The 15,630-nt window shown below is 39.4% G+C and overlaps 1 protein-coding gene across 1 annotated transcript in view; it reads left to right on the top strand.

The window, feature by feature from the left end:
* Nucleotides 1–258: 258 nt before the first annotated feature.
* Nucleotides 259–15,630, top strand: part of LOC135486768 (HAUS augmin-like complex subunit 3) — a 32,886-nt gene continuing 17,514 nt past the window's right edge. The window contains exon 1 of the mRNA XM_064769866.1: nucleotides 259–350. Coding sequence (XP_064625936.1) covers nucleotides 313–350 — 38 coding nt within the window. The 5' untranslated portion in view covers nucleotides 259–312. The remainder of the gene's footprint in view (nucleotides 351–15,630) is intronic.

Here is a 15,630-nt window from a genome sequence, read left to right as displayed (position 1 = left end):
AGGTCGAAGGCTTTGAGATATTCCCAATGCAACTGGCTGGTTAGCTGCCGGATAGTTAATATGGTACAAAATTGCCTTCTCGCCAGGCACATTCCATGGGGATATGAGTTTGGAGTTCCATAGTATGTCAAACCAAGCTGGAACTTTCGCAAGGGATGACACTATACATGTATGTAATAAACGAACTGTACCTTTTTAACATTTCAGGGTATTGCCGATATGGCAGGTCAAAATGAAGGCCGGCGGTATGATATTTTGGAGATAAGTGATCCTAGTAGTCTACTCATCAAAGGAGAAAATGTAAAAGTCAGCATGGCTGACTGTAAGGAGTTGGCAAGGTTGCAAACCATGTAAGTGTATATATGAGTGTAGTCGGTGTCGTGCTGTCACTAGGATTTTGTCACTGTTTGGGCTACTCCAATGGGCTCTTTTTTTTGGGGGGGGGGGGGCCAAAACGTTTATTTCGGGGTTCCATGCATAATTTTGAGTGTCCAGTTTGCAATCAACGGAAATGTATTATCAATATAGTGTAGTACACAAATGCAGTGGCAGATTCCACCAATCACATAAGAAATGAGTTTCCCCAACCTTAGATTCCCATAGTGACCTATGACATCAACAGGGGAAATCCACCTGTCCTGACCTCTTTGAATAGTGACTAGTATTGATCTGCTGCACAATGATACATTGTATGCCCAGAACACATGATGTGCAAGTATTCGATTCTGAGAAATTGATATAGTTGGGGCAGAAAGTGGATGATGCCTTGTTGTAATATTTGATAAGCATGGATTAAACAACTTGGGTAGACTTGGGGCGCGCCGGGTTGAGATGGCATCACTGCCGAAAAGAAAAGAGGGCCAGGTGAGTGATACTGTTTATTTCTGAAATTTCACTTGCAGCCAGCAAATGCACTGGCATTGGTTACTGTGCATCCTAAATTAAGCAATTTTTTGCCCGACATCACAAGTTATCACAATCCCAGTCATATAATTGAACGCAGGTACACGCATCTCCATCTCCCAAATTTGTGCAATACATTTTTAGCACACATGAGTGACCTCATATCAGATTGTCTTCTCCGTCGTCTGTTGTCCTTCTGTCAACAATGATCACATGTTTTTTCACCATTGAGTCTAGAAATCAGAAACTCTGATTTTTATAATGTGAATAGTTTTATTTTTGGCTCATGGTAGGGGAGCCTCTACAATACCCCAGTGTCCAGTGTTATCGTCATCATCTGTCGTTCTCATCTGTATCCTGCTCCATGCTTCTTTTTAACTGCAAGGGATATGAACTTGAAACTTTTTACACATGACCCCATGACCTCTGACACTGAATTTTGGTCCATTCTGATTTTGAACTTGGCTACCAGTGGGCCAAAAGTGATAAACTAAAAAGTGTTATATCTCGCTCATAGGTGGCTCGTTTTCAATAAAAATGTTATGGTAGGTTTTCTTAGAAAGGATACATCACATATCATACAGATGTTTTTTCATTTGACCTGTTTTTCAAGGTGACAGAGGTCAAATGGTGTAAATTCGCTGTTTAAGTGTAACTATGGCTCGTTTTTTAACCGCTTAAGCTATGAACTTGAAACTCAGCACACATGTCCCCCTACAGCAGATAACCTCTGACACCGAATTTCGATCCGCTCTGATTCTTGATTTTGCCAAAGGGGGCCAAAACTGATTTTTTAAATATTTTTTTGCGATATGACCTACTTTCTGGCCTCCAGGCGGACATCTTGGAAATTGGTGTTTTGCCTTTTTGAAGCTATTGGTTGTAACGAAAGTGACGAAAATTTTATGGTGGGTGTATCTGATAAGGTTGATTGACATATCACCCGGGTTTTGGATTTGACCTACTTTGCAAGGTCACATAGGTCAAAGTTCACTAAATCACCGATAGGTGGCACGTTTCGTTTCTATTTCAGCTAGAAGTTTCTTAACTTGTGAGGACATATAACTAGATACTCTCTATTCTACCCCAAAAATTTGTCCCGTTCGGACTTCAGATATGGCCGCCAGGCAGCCATCTTGAAAATTAAAAAGCCTGATTGCAACCAAATTTCATGTGATTTAAGGAATTGAACCCGAGGCGGAGGACCTTGGTTGAGTTACCAAGACACTCGAGGGTGGAGCTAAAATACAGTCCAAACCCGAGCCGACAGGCGAGGGTTTGGACGAAATTTTAGCTCCACCCGAGTGTGTCTTGGTAACTCAACCAAGGTCCGAAGCCGAGGGTTCAATTTCTATTCTAAAATACCTCAAACTTAAAAAGATAGGCCACGAAAATAACTTGAATATGTGCGAATTTGGCAAATTCCATCCATCGCCGGCCCAGCCGGAGCGCCGGTAGCGCCGTTGTTTACATTATGTTAGCGTGCATAGGAAGTCCGCATCGGCTCGCTCAAGTGATGCTAAAATCCGCGCAAATGGGCTATTTGGAGCGTTTTTCTCGGCAAATATGTGTAGTGCTCATTAAAAAACTTAGGGTGGTTGATGCTTCCTTGACTGATTTGTGTTTGAAGCAGTGTTTTGAGAGCCTCAAACTTCTGAAGTGAGGTGAAATTCCTTTGACGTGACGTGTGCATAGTTTCCACATTTTAGTGCAACCCGAGGGAACTTTGGTAGAGCATCTTGGTTGCGTGTCCAAAACACTCCGCTCTCAGAACGAGGCTTATGCATTTTCCATTTAAAAGTTGACTTTACGGTACCAAGGTATTTTAGAATGCATATCTATGCACAGTCCTTCCAGAAAGTAAATGTCCACTGTTTTTTGGCTCACCGTAGGGGAATCTATGTAATACCGCAGTGTCCGTCGTCCGTCGTCGTATCCTATTTCAAAAACAGTGGCACGTTTCTTAACCGCTAGGGCTATGAACTTGAAACTTTGTACACAGCACCCCCTAGGTCAGGTGACTTCTGACACTGAATTTCGGTCCGATCTGATTCTCAACTTGGCCACCAGGGGGCCAAATGTTGATATCTAAAAAGTGTGATATCTCGCTTATTAGTGACTTGTTTTCGATGAAACTTGTGTTGTAGGTACTCATAGCAAATATACATCTTATATCATACGGGTTTTTAATTTGACCTACTTTTCAAGTTCACAGAGGTCATATGGCGTAAATTGGCCGTTAGAGTGTAAACTATGGTACGTTTCTTAACCACTAAAGCTATGAACTTGAAACTTAGTACATATAACCCCCTATATCACATAGCCTCTGGTGCTGAATTTCAGTTTGATCTGATCCTCAACTTTGCCACCAGGGGGCCAAAAGTGGAAATCTAAAAAGTGTTATATATCTCGCTTATAAGTGAATTGTTTTTGATAAAATTTTTATGGTAGGTACTCTTAGGAAGAATACATCACATTTCATGCGGGTTTTCAATTTGACCTACTTTTCAAGGTCACAGAGGTCATATGGCGTAAATTGGCCGTTAGAGTGTAAACTATGGTACGTTTCTTAACCACTAAAGCTATGAACTTGAAACTTAGTACATATAACCCCCTATATCACATAACCTCAGGTGCTGAATTTCAGGTTGATCTGATTCTCAACTTTGCCACCAGGGGGCCAAAAGTGGATATCTAAAGAGTAATCTCGCTTATAAGTGACTTGTTTTCGATAAAATTTTTATGGTAGGTACTCTTGGGAAGAATACATCACATGTCTTACGGGTTTTCAATTTGACCTACTTTTCAAGGTCACAGAGGTCATATGGCGTAAATTGGCCGTTAGAGTGTAAACTATGGCACGTTTCTTAACCAGTAAAGCTATGAACTTGAAACTTGGTGCATATAACCCCCCACATCAGATAACCTTTGATGCCGAATTTTGGCCTGATCTGATTCTTTATTCGGCCACCAGGGGGCCATAATGGAAAAAGGAAGAAGTGCAATATCTTGCTTATTTGAGTGAATTGTTTTCGATAAAATTTTTATGGCAGGGACTTCTAGCAAGGATACACCACATGTCCTACAATTTTTGGATTTGACCTCCTTTTCTAGGTCACAGAGGTCAAATGGCGTAAATTGGCCATTAGAGTGTAACTATGGCACGTTTCTTAACTGCTGAAGCTATGAACTTGAAAGTTGGTACATGTAACCCCCTACATCAGATAATCTCTGACACCGAATTTTGGCCTGATCTGATTCTTGATTTGGCCACCAGGGGGTCAAAACTGAAAAAGTAGGACGTGCAATATCTCGCTTATTAATGACTTTTTTTCGATGAATTTTTTATTGCAGGGACTCTTAGCAATCACACGATATTGATCTTGTTGATGTCATAGACACTTATTGGTTGGATCATAAACTTATATATACTGCCCTGTCTTATTACTTGACATCAATACACATCTAAAAAAAGTCTTCATGCCTGATTGTGTTCACCATATTCACCTCTAAACTAAGCATGATCCTGCCTACTAAAAGATGTATACGGTGAGCACAATGGCCCCTGGCCGTTTCATTTATAAATATAACAGAGATAAAATAAGATATTTGAATGCGGTTTTCAGCAGAGAGTGGTATATTTAGTTGGTCATATATCTGTTTTATTTGGATGTACTTAATTCCATCCCTTCATTATGTAACAGACATTTCAAAAAAAGGTCAAAACATCACTTTTTGGCTCAAATGTGAGTCTATACAACACCACAGTGTCCGTCGTCGTCCATCGTATCCTATTTAAAAAACAGTGGCATGTTTCTTAACCATTATGGCTATGGACTCACTTTGTATGCATGACCCCCCCAGGTAAGGTGACCTCTGACAATGAATTTCGGTCCGATCTGATTTTCGACTGGGCGACCAGGGGGCCAAAACTAAAAAAGGGAAAAAGTGCAATATCTCGCTTAATAGCAACTTGTTTTCAATTTTATTTTTATGGTAGGTACTGAGAGCAAGGATACATCACATATCCTACTGGTTTTTGATTTGACCTAATTTTCAAGGTCACAGAGGTCAAATGGAGTTATTTTGCCCCTTCTTGTGTAACTATGGCACGTTTCTTAACCACTAAAGCTATGAACATTAAACTATGTACACATGACCCCCTAGGTCAGGTGACGTGTGACACTGATTTTGGTCCAGTCTGATTCTTGACTTGCCACCAGGGGGCGAGAAGTGGAAACCTAAAAAGTGTGATGTCTCTCTTATGGGTGACTTGTTTTCGATATCATTTTTATGGTAGGTTCTCTTAATAAGGAAATATGCAACACATTTCATACAGCTTTTTGATTTTCAAAGTCACAGAGGTCAAATGCGTAAATTGACCATTTGAGTGTAACTATGGCACGTTTCTCAACCCATAAAGGTATGAACTTGAAATTTAATACACGTGACTTTTTACATCATATAACCTCCAACATCGAATTTCAGTCTGATCTGAGTCTCGACTTGGCCACCAGGGATTCAAAAGGTAAAAAGTGCAATATCTCGCCTAATAGTGACTTGTTTTCAAAGATATTTTTATGGCAGGTACTCAGAGCAAGGATACATCACATATCCTACAGCTTTTTGATTTGACGTAATTTTCTATCATACGTACCTACTTTGGTTTAACCTATATACTATACACGTAGCATGTTTCTAACATGATGAATTCCTAATCACCAAATATGTATGTGGTGAGCACAATGGCCCCTGATCGTTTCATTTTATTTCATGTGCCTTTTCAAAAATTAACAAAAGCCCATGAACTGTGCTTTATGACCATCATTTTTTAGCTCAGCTGACCGAAGGTCTGCTGAGCTTATCAAATAGCTATTCGAGTGGCGTCTGTCCGCCAGTCAGTCACTCCGTCCATCTGTCCACAGGGGCACATTTTGTAACCGTAAGACCTAGAGACTTCAATTTTGCATTTCTGGATACTTCTGGTCAAACTCTACTTTCAAAACAAAATTTGTCGCCATTCGACCTACTTCCTGCGAGCGAGAGCGCATGAAGGAAACTGGCCTATATCGGCCTAGGAGCAGCAGAATTAGTCGAAATATGCTTTAATATTAAGATAAAATTCTTGAAAAACTATTTTATTGAGAAAAAGTTCAAAATTTTAACAGGAGAGGGCGCTACCTGCCTTTTAATTATGTCTGCTGATTCAAATTCCCGCCCGATGACGTCAGCCATCAATGAAGTCTCCTATTTGCCAGTTCTCAAAACACGGCAGCTACACAAAAAAACAGCAGTAGCTCCAGGAATAAATCACTGTTCACTTCAGCTTCGTAATCGATTGTACCCCCACTTTATTGTGTTTTGTGTGGTGTTCCTATTCAATCAACGATGTAAGGCCTTATTATGTTGGTTTTAATTGAGAAGGTGCATTATAAGAGGCCCACGAAATACCGAAGCGGAGACAAAATGGCGGCATGTTGTTTACTCCATGTGCAATAATCTTGGAGCTCAATGACACTCAGCTCGATGACGATGGCCCGCTACCTGGCTACGGGCTAGTACTACGGTAGTCTGGTAGGCGATATTATCACTAGTTCGTTTCAGTGGTAGTCATAAGGTCTTTAGGGACTACTTTCAGAAATTAGTTCTTGAAAATTTGGCCACATTTCTGTGAAAACGATATCGGAAGTGCATGCTCTGTTCGCGATGACATCGCCGATGTATTTTGAAGTGGAGAATTCCCACAGTATGTGCTGTGAATCGGCATGATTCTGTTCGCCTATTAAGTTTTAGTTCTACGATTCTTTCATGAGTAAAAAGTAGACATTCTAAGCAATACAATAATGTCACTCCCATAAAAATTGATTGGAAATTGAGGGAGCTATGGCATTCTCTTCGGCAACTGACAGCGCTGAAAAAATACATTGCATACTGTACAATACCAAATAGCGTAGGGAATCACCAGAAATGACGTCATCGCTGGTCTAAATAGAAAACTACGGTGGCGCAGTAGAGCACAAGAAAAGGTTTGGCATTAACCTCGTCATGCAAGCTTCAGCAACAAAACGATTTCTCATGAATGATTTACTTGATCATCATCAGCTTGTTTTCCCCTGATAGATAAAAAAATGATTTACAATTTCCATCAAAGTTTTCTATTTTGTGTATAGTCACATGTTATTTAACTGGCAAGGAGCCAAGCAGACAATCAAAACTTACTATTGTTCAATAAAGCATAATTTTCTTAACTCTGTCATATTTTTCACTTTCATACTAAACAACGCAGGTTTCCCTTCATGACCCAAGAATAATTCTTTAGACATTTTTAATGACTCGGAATCCATGCACTCTGATTCTCCATAAATGGATGTATGGTTTGACCAATTCTTGCATGACATGACCACCAAACAAAATATGAATGCAAAGGCAAAGAGGAACAACCAACCATTCACTTTGACTTTAAAAGGCTACATGATTCCAAGAAAATACATTTATACTACCAAGTAAAAGGTTCATCCTACATTTTCGTTCATATGTAGTCTAGCATTTACTTGACTTGGTAGCAAATACTGATTTCTAAAACTCCTTTGCTTTCACAAGTACTAAACTATTCCAATTTTTGAAGCATACTAAATACTTCAAAATCTGGAGTAAAAGCTTATGCTAGTTTTTATTCATATGGCCCATCAACAGGTGCATACCATAAACCATGAGAATGTTCCAACAGTGGCAAAATTATGTCAACCAAAAACATTGGTACCGTAGTGAACGCAAAAGGATATCAAATACCATGGAGCATGCCATTTTCATGCATAATGAACTAAACACCGGGAAGATATTAATGATATTAACTCAGCTGAGTGCCAGGCCCTTGGGCCTCTTGTTGGCACTTGAAATTCCAAAGATTGGGTTCGATAGTGACAAATCCACATTTTTGCTTCGGATTTTTATTTTATGATTTTAATCTCATCCATTACCTCTGATAAAGACCCCCCAATCCTTCTTGTGTGAGCTGAGTTGGCCAAGGGCCATGCAATTACAATAAAATTACATGTAACTCATATTAGGTTTCCTATTATGAACATGATCACCATATTCAATTGGTTTCTAAGCAAAACAAAAAAATTAATACGGTTAAATCATTGGCATGTTACGTTTGTTTGGGAATCACTTGCAACAGACAGCCCTTGAACAACCCTCTGCTTATAATTAAACCATCAATTGTGTTGAATGGCCCCATTCATAACCCTGACTGACCGCATTGCTGACCATGATGGGAGTTCTCAAAGGTCATCAGTTGTCTGAAAAAAACAATCACGTATAGCGAGCTATAACTAGTCTTAAAAATGAAAAATTTAGCAGGAATTTTCTAATTAAAGCAAAAAAAAACAACCTTTGTTGCATCATAGTTCACCCATACATTGTGAAAAAGAACGAAAATAAAATAAGATAAAAAAGTTGGTTTTTGGACATCTTAAAAACTGCCTGTTACATAATGAAGAGTCAGGATTAGCTAGGCCCAAATACAACATATATATGTATACCAACTAAATATATCATTCTCTACTGAAAACCACATTCAATTATCTTATTCTATCTAGTTAATATTTTTAGAAACCTATGGACATTTATTCTCGGGAAGGACTGTACTCTCTACAGCATTCCTGATTTTCAGTCAAATCCATCGACAAATATGGTCGCCAGGCGACCATCTTGAAAGTTAAACAAAGTCCTATTTCTCTGAAACTAATGTCGGATTGCAACCAAACTTCATGTGATTATGCATATGTGTACTCTTATCAATATTCCTAATTTTCAGTCAAATCCCAAGACAAATATGACCGCCAGGCTGCCATCTTGAAAATCCAACGAAGTCCTATTACTCCTAAACTGTTGAACAGATGTCTACCAATTTCCATGTGTCATGTACACTCTTTAATAACCCTGAAATTCAGTCAATTTTATAACCAAAATGCTATACTTAGAAGGTACCAGTAATTTTCTTTTGTGCCATTGAGCCGAGAAGAATAATATTATTCAATGGAATCAAAACTGCTGAAACTAGCCAGAAACTGTTCTCCCTGTATCCACTGCAAGTAACATGCACTACATTACCTGAGGTGAGCACCTCACAGAGGTAAAATGGCATGGCATGTTTCTTAACCGCTAAAGCTATGAACTTGAAACTTAGTACACTACGGCAGATGACCTCTGACACCAAAGTTTGTTCAAATCTTGGTCTTGACTTGGCCATCGGGGCCAAAAGTGAAAAGGTAACAAGTACAATATCTCGCTTATTAGTGACTTGTTTTCGATAATTTTTTTAAGGTATGTACTCCAAGCAAGGATGCATCGCATATCATTTGAGTTTTTGATTTGACTTACTTTTCAAGATCACAGAGGTCAAATGGCGTAAATTGGCCGTTGGCACGATGGCACTTTTTTAACCGCCAATGCTATGAACTTACAACTTGGCACACATGACCCTCTAGATCAGATAACCTCTGACACTGAATTTCAGTCCAATTTGATTCTTGACTTGGCCACCAGGGGGCAAAAATTGAAATGGTAAAAAATGCAATACATTGCTTTCCAGTGATATCTTTTTGATAATATGTTATGGTAGGTACTCCAAGCTAGGGATCCTCTTGCAAACAGGGCCTACAACACGACTTCTTCTTACGCATGTTTCTGTCACTTCATTTCCTAAGGTGGCCGCAAAAGAAAATGTTTTCACCCAATCAGTGCATCGCATTATGATATCAAGCCAACCTGTACGGCAGGTCAGGAAAGTCCGATATCATACAGCTATTACACTACATCTGTGTACACATTCGTTACTATAACATTTACCCCTTAGCAGAGGTGAGCTTATCCCATACCATGGCGTCCGTCGTCCGTCGAAAAGTGAAAATACGCAATATCTCCCTTAATAGTAGTCGGGAAATTTTGAAAAAAATATGGTACTTCTAGCAAAGTTGCATCATATATCCTCCGGGTTTTTGATTTGACCTCCTTTTCAAGGTCATAGAGGTCAAATGGTGTAAATTGGCCGTTAAGATGTAACGATAGCACGTTTCTAAACTGCAATGACTATTGATACCAAATTTGGTACACATTTACCCCTTAGTCAGGTGATCTCAGGGACCGAAGTTTGGTCCAATATGATTCACCACTTGACCACCAGGGGGCAAAATCCAAAAACCTTAAAAATGTGATTATTCCTTAACTTCTTGCCCGATTGCCACCGCCACCAATTTGATATCATGGGTACATCTAACCACCATACAGTATATGTCACACAGGTTTTTAATTTGACCTTCTTGTCAAGGTCACAGAGGTCAAATGGCGTAAATTTGCCGTCAGGCCGTAACTATGGCACGTTTCTTAACTGCAATGACTATTGATCACAAATTAAGTACACATGTACCCCTTGGTCAGGTGATCTCAGGTACCGAAGTTTGGTGCGATCTGATTTGCCGTTTGGCCTCCAGGGAGGGGGCCAAATCCTAAATTCTTCAAAATGCCATTATTCCTAGTAATGACTTGCCCAATTGGCACCAATTTTATATCATAGGTACATCGAATTCTAACAACCATTCAATGTGTCACCCGGGTCTTCTTTGATTTGACCTATTTTTCAAGGTCACATAGGTCGAATGTACTGTAAATTGGCCAATTTGGAGAAATTGTAATTGCTTGGACCTTCATCAAACCTAACACTACATGACACAATACCATGCTCTTTATCCATCTTTCCTCCACATGAGGTGAGCACAATGGCCCTGGCCATTTCATATATATTCACTTTGCAACATTGCTTTTCTGCAGTTTGAAAAAGGATATTCTTTGACGGAAATTTAGTGGTTAACATGACCACCAGGTGTCGCCACTACTTGATGGCATGACGTCACAGATGAGAACTAATGTCATTTTTCTTAGTTTCTTAGTTAAGGTCCTAGCTTTCCAAAAATGTACAACACGTGCTAAAGTCCGAGAAAGCCGTGGCCACTTTTTTTCCATATTGCCTGATTTTTAGAGACAGTGCCTCTTATGTAGAGTAGGAGGTGTCTGGGCAGCTGACCGCTGGCTAATATTGCCCTTGATAATGCCATTGGTCCTTTAATGGAATTCGGATAATGAGTTATAACTTCCTAATTACATTTAGCCGCAATTCCTTGTTCAATTTTTTTGGAACAATACAATAAGAATACTCCTGAGTGTGTGTGATCCGAGTCGCCAGATTGCACAAGTTAAATTTTTTCCAGTCTTAGAAAGCTCGAGAACACAGTTCAAGAGCTTTCGGGCGGGAGAAAATTAACGAGTGAAATTTAAATTGGTGAACTTTTTTGGGGGTGAAATCGAAAAATGCACAACTTTTGCCAAAATATGTGTGAAAAATATTCATTGTTACTTTCAACTGACAAAAAACCCTCCACGTATTTTTTGTTTGGGAATGTTGTTCTTGTCTATTTTGCCGATTTCATCATACTTCACCATCAAAATGGCGATGAAGTTCAAAACCAGAAATAGTTGAAATCTGATGATTTCTGAAAAAGAAGTCTTACTCTCAATTAATATCAATTGATTCCTTTAAGAATATTATGATATAATTTGATAAGAATGAAATGAACGTAAATTCATGGCAATCGATCAAACATGTAAACAGCTGATTTATGCTTTGAAATATGAAATTTCAAGCTTTAACCATGTCGTCAGAATCAAATAATAAGGTAAAATGGGGTATTTGTAGCCCCTGGCAATGTTTTTGATTGATATTCCGGTAACCATGGAATTATTCAGCCAACCCAAGCATGGATATGAAGGAGGTGATTCTTGAGTGTCACAACATTAATAGTTTTGGATTATGCATCACGTTATGTAAGAGCTTTTGCTATAAGAAGTAAACAAATCAGACACACGCACAAAAAAAGTTGGTATCAAACGTTTTACAGATCAGAAATTTCAACACTTGCAGAGCATTGATATATTTAAAACTTGGTTCAGGTGATCAGTCTTGAGTCAGAGTGTAGAGAATGTTGTATGCGGCATTTTATGTCATTATTAAGCTATGGCACGTTTCTTAACCACTGAAAATAACAACTTGAAACTTGAAACTTGGTACATATGACCCTCTAGGTCAGAAAACCTCTGACAGCCTATTTCGGTCCAATATGATTCTCATCTTGGCCACTAGGGAGCTACAACTGAATAGGAAAAAGCGCAATATCTCATTTATTGGTGACTTGTTTTTAATAATATTTTATGGTAGGTACTCCAAGCAAGGATACATCACTTGTCATACTGATTTCGATTTGACCTATTACTTTACATGCACAGTCCTACCAGAAAGTAAATGTCCACCGTTTTGAAAGATATCACGGAGCTAAAATAACTTTGTTGCATCATAGTTCACCCATACATTGTAAAAAAGAACAAAAATAAAATAAAATGAAAAAGTGACTTTTTGGACATATATAAAATTGCCTGTTACATAATGGATAGAGAGGATTAGCTGGGTCCAAATACAACAGATACATGACCAACTAGATACACATTATCTCATTCTATCTCTTTGATTAAAAAAGAAACCTGTGGACATTTACTTTCTGGTAGGACTGTACATGTTTCTTAACCAGGATAGATTCCTATTAACCCCCGAATATCTATACGGTAAGCACAATGGCCCCTGGCCTTTTCATTTTCTGTTGAACGAGTGAAGCATGTCGGGAATATTTGTAATGCCGGTTGATGAAGTATGCTTATGCACAGGGGAATCATCTAGCGTCTTTGAGAGATTGCTGCCGTGCTAAAAAAAAGAAAATACTTTTGTTGATGAAAAATACTCTGTACGTTGACTTGTTTCAGAATATCGTACCAAGTATGAGAGACATCAAAACACAGAGCAGACTATACTACCATTCTCCAGAGAGGAACTTTGTACCGAGGATGACCTGTATCATAGATCCTACATGACAAAGCTTTTCTTCTCTACCTTATATATGTATCTAGATATCTAGATAATGTGATGGATGCAATTGAATTGGCTAAAAAAACAGCCAGCCTTCAAGAACCATAACGAAATTGACATACTTTACTTTATAACATCATTGAAATTGCAAACAGCCGTCCCCTGGTGGGCTTAGATTTTATGTGACATGATGGGCAGGGGACTAGAAGGGCCCTATTGATTTTGGGTCATATTCAATATCCAATAATGGCTGCAAGTTGATCATCTTGGATTTTGCATTCCGGACTGGTAACTGCAGAACAATTCATATGATTGCATTGAGTTTTCTCTGGTGGGCATGATTGGGTGAGATGGAAGAGGTGCCCCATAAATTTCGTGCCTGTTCAATTTTCCAATATTGCTGCCAGACGGCCATCTTTGATTTGCTTTCAACGCTGTGATTCCAGAATGAAATTCTTGAGGGGCTTTAATTTTCTGTTGAATAAAGGGCAGTTGTCGCCGAGGTGCTCTATTGATTTTGGAATCAATCCAATATCCTGTTCGGCTGCCAAGTGGCCATCTTTTATTTTGCATGTTGGTATTAAATTCTGAAACAAGTCTGATCTGATATCCAATATAGCTGTCAGGCGGCCATTGGGAATTACACTTTGTGGACTGTTACAACAGGGGGTGTCATGTGATGGTTTCAATTTTCTTTTGTATGATGGGGAGAATTGCCTGATAAATTTAGGGTTGGATCCAATGTCGAGTTTAGCTGCCTCGTTGCAATTTTTGATTTTTGCCCTGAGGTCTTTAACAGCAGAACTAGTCGCCAGATGGTTACATTTGTTGCATGATGGGGTGGAGTCGAAAAGTTCCACTCCAGTGCCCTTATTATTCCCCTTGATGCAATAAATGATAGTTTTAAAATAAGAACATTTTAAATCATGTCCTCCTTCAGTGGGATTAACTATGCTTTTTTTTCTCTTATTTAAAAAAATAAGATTGTGAATTGGTAGCATCACCCTTTTTAGCTCACCTCTTAGCAGAGGTGAGCTTATCCCATACCGTGGCGTCCGTCGTCCGTCGTCGTCGTCGTCGTCGTCGTCGTCGTCGTCGTCGTCGTCGTCGTCGTCGTCCGTCGTCCGTTAGCAGGGCACGTTTCGTAACTGTTAGAGCTATTGAGTTGAAACTTGGTACACATGTACCCTTATGTAATGACACCTGGGAGACCAAGTTTCGGTCCGATTCGTTTCATGGTTTGGCCACCAGGGGGCCAAACGTTAAAAGTGAAAATATGCAATATCTCCCTTAATAGTAGTCGGGAAATTTTGAAAAAAATATGGTAGGTACTTCTAGCAAAGGTGCATCATATATCCTCCGGGTTTTTGATTTGACCTCCTTTTCAAGGTCACAGAGGTCAAATGGTGTAAATTAGCCGTTAGGATGTAACGATGGCACGTTTCTAAACTGCAATGACTATTGATACCAAATTTGGTACACATTTACCCCTTAGTCAGGTGATCTCAGGGACCAAAGTTTGGTCCAATATGATTCACCACTTGACCACCAGGGGGCAAAATCCAAAAACCTTAAAAATGTGATTATTCCTTAACTTCTTGCCCGATTGCCACCAATTTGATATCATGGGTACATCTAACCACCATACAGTATATGTCACACAGGTTTTTAATTTGACCTTCTTGTCAAGGTCACAGAGGTCAAATGGCGTAAATTCGCCGTCAGGCCGTTACTATGGCACGTTTCTTAACTGCAATGACTATTGATCACAAATTAAGTACACATGTACCCCTTGGTCAGGTGATCTCAGGTACCGAAGTTTGGTGCGATCTGATTTGCCTCCAGGGAGGGGGCCAAATCCTAAATTCTTCAAAATGCCATTATTCCTAGTAATGACTTGCCCGATTGGCACCAATTTTATATCATAGGTACATCTAATTCTAACAACCATTCAATGTGTCACCCGGGTCTTCTTTGATTTGACCTACTTTTCAAGGTCACAGAGGTCGAATGTACTGTAAATTGGCCATTTTGGGGAAATTGTAATTGCTTGGACCTACATCAAACCTAACACTACATGACACAAGACCATGCTCTTTATCCATCTTTCCTCCACATGAGGTGAGCACAATGGCCCTGGCCATTTCATTTTAGCTCACCTGTCAGGTGAGCTAATACGATACTGCGGCGTCTGGCGTCCGTCGTCGTCGTCCGTCGTTAACTTTTGACAAAATCGTGGCACGTTTCTTAACCACTTGACCCAGAAAGTTCATACTTGGTGTGTGGGTACCCCTAGGCAAGACCTTCCTTCAGAATGAAAATCAGCACAATTTGACTGCTGGTCTGCAATATAGGGGGTGCTCTTTGTAAACCTATTTTTGTGATTTTGAAGCTTATGGTTAAAACTAGAGCGATGAAAATTTTATGGTGGGTGTATCTAATAAAGGTACATCACATATCACACGGGTTTTTGATTTGACCTTCATTTCAAGGTCACAGAGGTCGAACTCTAAAATTTCTTTGATCATGGCACGTTTTTTTTCTATTGGTCACGAGTGCTTAAAAAGAACCATTTTTGTGATTGTTTTTCGTCGCTGTAGAAATGTACACAGTCAGAGTCAGTCAGAGTGTGTCAACACAACAACGTTGTTAGTATACACATGTATCCATGATACACGGAGACACGAATGTAAACATTTGCCTGTTGGGTCGGAAGGAGTTCACCGTTACCGATCACTGCCCCAAGAAAGGTCATC

The sequence above is a fragment of the Lineus longissimus genome, chromosome 4 (assembly GCF_910592395.1).
Source record: "Lineus longissimus chromosome 4, tnLinLong1.2, whole genome shotgun sequence".
NCBI classification, from domain to species: domain Eukaryota; kingdom Metazoa; phylum Nemertea; class Pilidiophora; order Heteronemertea; family Lineidae; genus Lineus; species Lineus longissimus.
This window is presented reverse-complemented; position numbering and strand designations above follow the sequence as displayed.